The following is a 3,327-nucleotide window of genomic DNA, read 5'->3' on the forward strand; positions in this document are numbered from 1 at the left end:
CCTCTGGCGACACGGGGGGCGAAACCCTAGCCGCCGCCGCCGCCTCCCTCCCCTCCCCTCTCCCGTCTCGCCGCCGCCAGAGGCGCCGCCGGCGAAGCCGGACTGGCTCCAGTGACGGCGGCGGCGGGGCATTTCCCCTGCTCGCTCCTTCTGCGCGCGCCCGCCTCGGCCTTGGGGCTCGCCGTCAAAGGATGCTCGGGCCAGGGCTGCTTCGGTCCTTGGTGTGCGACCGTCGCGCCGGTGCTACGTTGTAGTATTGCGGCGCGGTGGGCAGGAGGAGGTGGTCGTGGGCGGCTTGGGCCAGATCTGGGCTCGAGCGCGCCAGTCATGGTGGCGGCCTGGGATCTGGCCGCGGTGGTCCGGGCGGTCTGGTGCCCGGCGGTGGTGGCGTGTCAACGTGGGGGCGGCGCGGAGTTGTGCTGGTGGACGCGCGGTGGCGGCTCGGGCCGGCCAGATCTGGCTCGTTCGGGCCGCAACGTTGAGGGGCCCGGTCTGGGCACTCTGTGTCCGGACGCTGGGTTCTCGGATGGTGCAGCGGCGTCGCCATTCATGCTCCGGCCAAGATGGAAGGAGCGGCAGGCTCCAGATCCGGTGGTGGGTGCGCCCGGGGCGAGGTCCCTGGCGTAGGCGCACATTTCTCCGGACGAAAGTCTGGCAATTAGCCGGTGATGGCAACACCTGTGGATGTTGCTTCCTTGTTGAAGGCATCACCAAGGAGTTTTTGCATCTACCCTACTCGAGTTCGGTCTCCGGGTGAAAACCCAGATCCGCTTGTCGGATCGGCGATGACGGCGCTCTTGGCGTCGTTTCTTCGATGGAAGCATCGTTTTGGAGATTTGACCTCTTGGCAGGAGCACCTTGTCTGTGGTTGAGTGGTTGGCCGGGAGCTTCCAATGCTGCGATGTCCGTGGTGGTGCACCAGGTTGTGGCCAGCTCTTGGCTGGCGGTGTTGCGCCTTTGGAGCACTCTTGACATGCAGGCAGCGGCAGACAAGTCAGGTTGGCCGTCCTCGCGGGATCGGAGCGGCACATGCCCGCTTCTCTTCGGATATGTCTTCTCTATCCGATGTCGACAAGGTCCTCCAACATGCTTGTGACGGTCATGATCATTACGACGAACTGGCCTCTTGGGTGAAGTCGAAGTTGCTGGGCCGTGAGTGCGGACGGTGATATACGATGACACCGATGGCGTTGTGCCTTTCGTTTTGTGTTGTGTTGGCTCAGCCTTTTGACGCTTTTGTATGTCTTGTGTGCTTTAGACCTAGTTTAGCTAGGTGTTGTGGATGGTTGTGTCCTCTGTACATGTTTTCGCCCGGTTTCCCTTGATAAACCGAGCAGTCTCAGCCATGGGCTTCTTCTTCTGCAATGGAATCTTAGCAGTTTTCCTGCTAACTTTCAAAAAAAAAAATGTCGATCTGCCTTGCTCTACATGGCAGCTGAAAAATTAGCATTACAGTAGGCCCAATCTACGTTAATAGAGATTCATTTACATGACCGCCGGTGTCCTTGTAATCAAGTATGCAGTCGAGTGATGCTCACAAAATCCAGGCAGAAAATTGGGAGATGTATTTCTCAAAAAAAAGGGAGATGTGGTCACATGGACAGAGGCTCTCATAGTGATGTTATTAGGCCAACTCCACCGCGTGATTCTATCATGTCCGCCCCCGTCTGTTTGAAGTAAAACGAACAAACAAGGCGGCCCAGCGCGCGGGAGCAAACGGATTTTTGTCCGTTTTGTGTCCGCTTTCGACCCATCCGCGGTCCAAGCTTGCGCCGCTTTTGGGTGACACCACGCGGACGTGCGAGCCGTCTGCGCGTGTCCTCCCCTGGCCCGCCCGTCGGTGGCACAGGGCGGGCCTTTTCTATCCGCCCCCTCCCTCCCTCCGGCCGCACCCCCCTTCACTCTTCCCCTCGTTGCCGCCACCGCTGCTGCCATTGCAGCCGTGCAGTTCGGACGCGTGCTCGCCCAGCCCCTTCCCCTCGGCGCCGCCGAGCTACCCAACCACGGCCACCTGGTTTGCGCACCCGCCGGCCGGATTTGGGGCGGATCCGGTCGGTCTTGAGCTCGCTCGGCTGTGGGAGGCCGGGCCGCGCCATGGACTGGCCGGGCACCTCGCCGGAAGGCCCTGGCAGGGCCGCAAGGCCACATGCAGGCAGTGGCTCCTCCTCTAGCCGTTCGGATCTGCACCATCGGTGGTCCGCCGGCAGATACACGAATGGCGGTCGGCCGGGCTCGGTGCTTGCCCAAAAGCTCGCCGGCGCACCGTTGCCACTCATTAAGTGCGACCACTGCCCAAGGATGGTCGTGCGCCGCGTGTCTACAACGCCGGAACATTCCGGATGGGTGTTTATCAAGTGCTTAAACGATGGGGTATGTGCTCTTTTTAGCTTCGGTTTGTGCTCTAGTTTTGACTAGTTGTGCTAACTACAAATTTTATTGTGTAGCATGGATGCAAGTTTTGGTATTGGGAAGAAGAGTACATCGATATATTGATGGAGCGAAATTTAGTACATGTTCGTGCACTTTTAGCTAGCATGGAGACTGTAGATGAGACAAGTGCACTTGTTGCTATATTAGAGGCTAGACACGAGACTAGATGTAAGGAAGCAACATCAACTTCTGGCTTGAAGAAGAAAGAAGGATGCCAGATCAAGCCTCCTCCACAGATCAACAATAAGTGCATTGAGAAGGCCCTAACCCAACTCAAGGGAGCAGTTATGGAAGTTGCGTATCTTCTAAAATGTATTCTTATTGTTCTTGTTTTGTTTGGTCTTGCTTTACTAGTCAAAATGTGATGATGTATTTTTCATGTACCGAAAATGAATGATGAAAAAAAGTTAAGGACTTGTAAAAAAAATGTACGCAGATAGGATGCGGCTGGGATGCGTTGGGCGCACGGCAGGGGCGGAGCTAGGCTAATGCAAGGGTATGCAATTGCATACCCAATGTTTTTTGCAAGAAAGTTTCAGTATGTAAGCGCCTGTACGCCTTTTTAGATCTTGTAGCTGTCTAGTTGTACGTAGAAACGATGGAAAGAACGATTCAGCACCGCATGGGCCTATATTGGGCTGGTACTATGCGTCTATGCTAGTGGGCTTCCTTGATGCTTAATACTGGCCGATTTGATCGAAGTCCAGGACACCGAGCCAGCGCCTCGACCGCTGAAAAGAAAAGGCAACGCCTCGAGCCTGTGATTTCGCTGACACAACCGCCGCATCGTGAAATTTTGGCGTCGCCACGCCGCATGCCCGCGTCAGCCATCCGAACAAATCGCCGCATCAATTTTCGGCCGTCGCAGATCGCCGCCTCTCGCCGATCGATCTGCTT

General features: G+C 56.7%; 1 protein-coding gene across 1 annotated transcript; it reads left to right on the forward strand.

Moving 5' to 3' along the window:
* Nucleotides 1–30: 30 nt before the first annotated feature.
* LOC123061960 (uncharacterized) lies at nucleotides 31–1,443 on the forward strand (the record flags this gene model as incomplete). The annotated part of the gene is given in 1 exon segment (XM_044485251.1): nucleotides 31–1,443. A coding segment is annotated over 1 exon segment (597 nt), but the record flags the coding sequence as incomplete, so codon positions are not given.
* Between the last annotated feature and the right edge of the window lie 1,884 nt (nucleotides 1,444–3,327).

Source organism: Triticum aestivum, chromosome 3A, assembly GCF_018294505.1.
Source record: "Triticum aestivum cultivar Chinese Spring chromosome 3A, IWGSC CS RefSeq v2.1, whole genome shotgun sequence".
NCBI lineage: Eukaryota > Viridiplantae > Streptophyta > Magnoliopsida > Poales > Poaceae > Triticum > Triticum aestivum.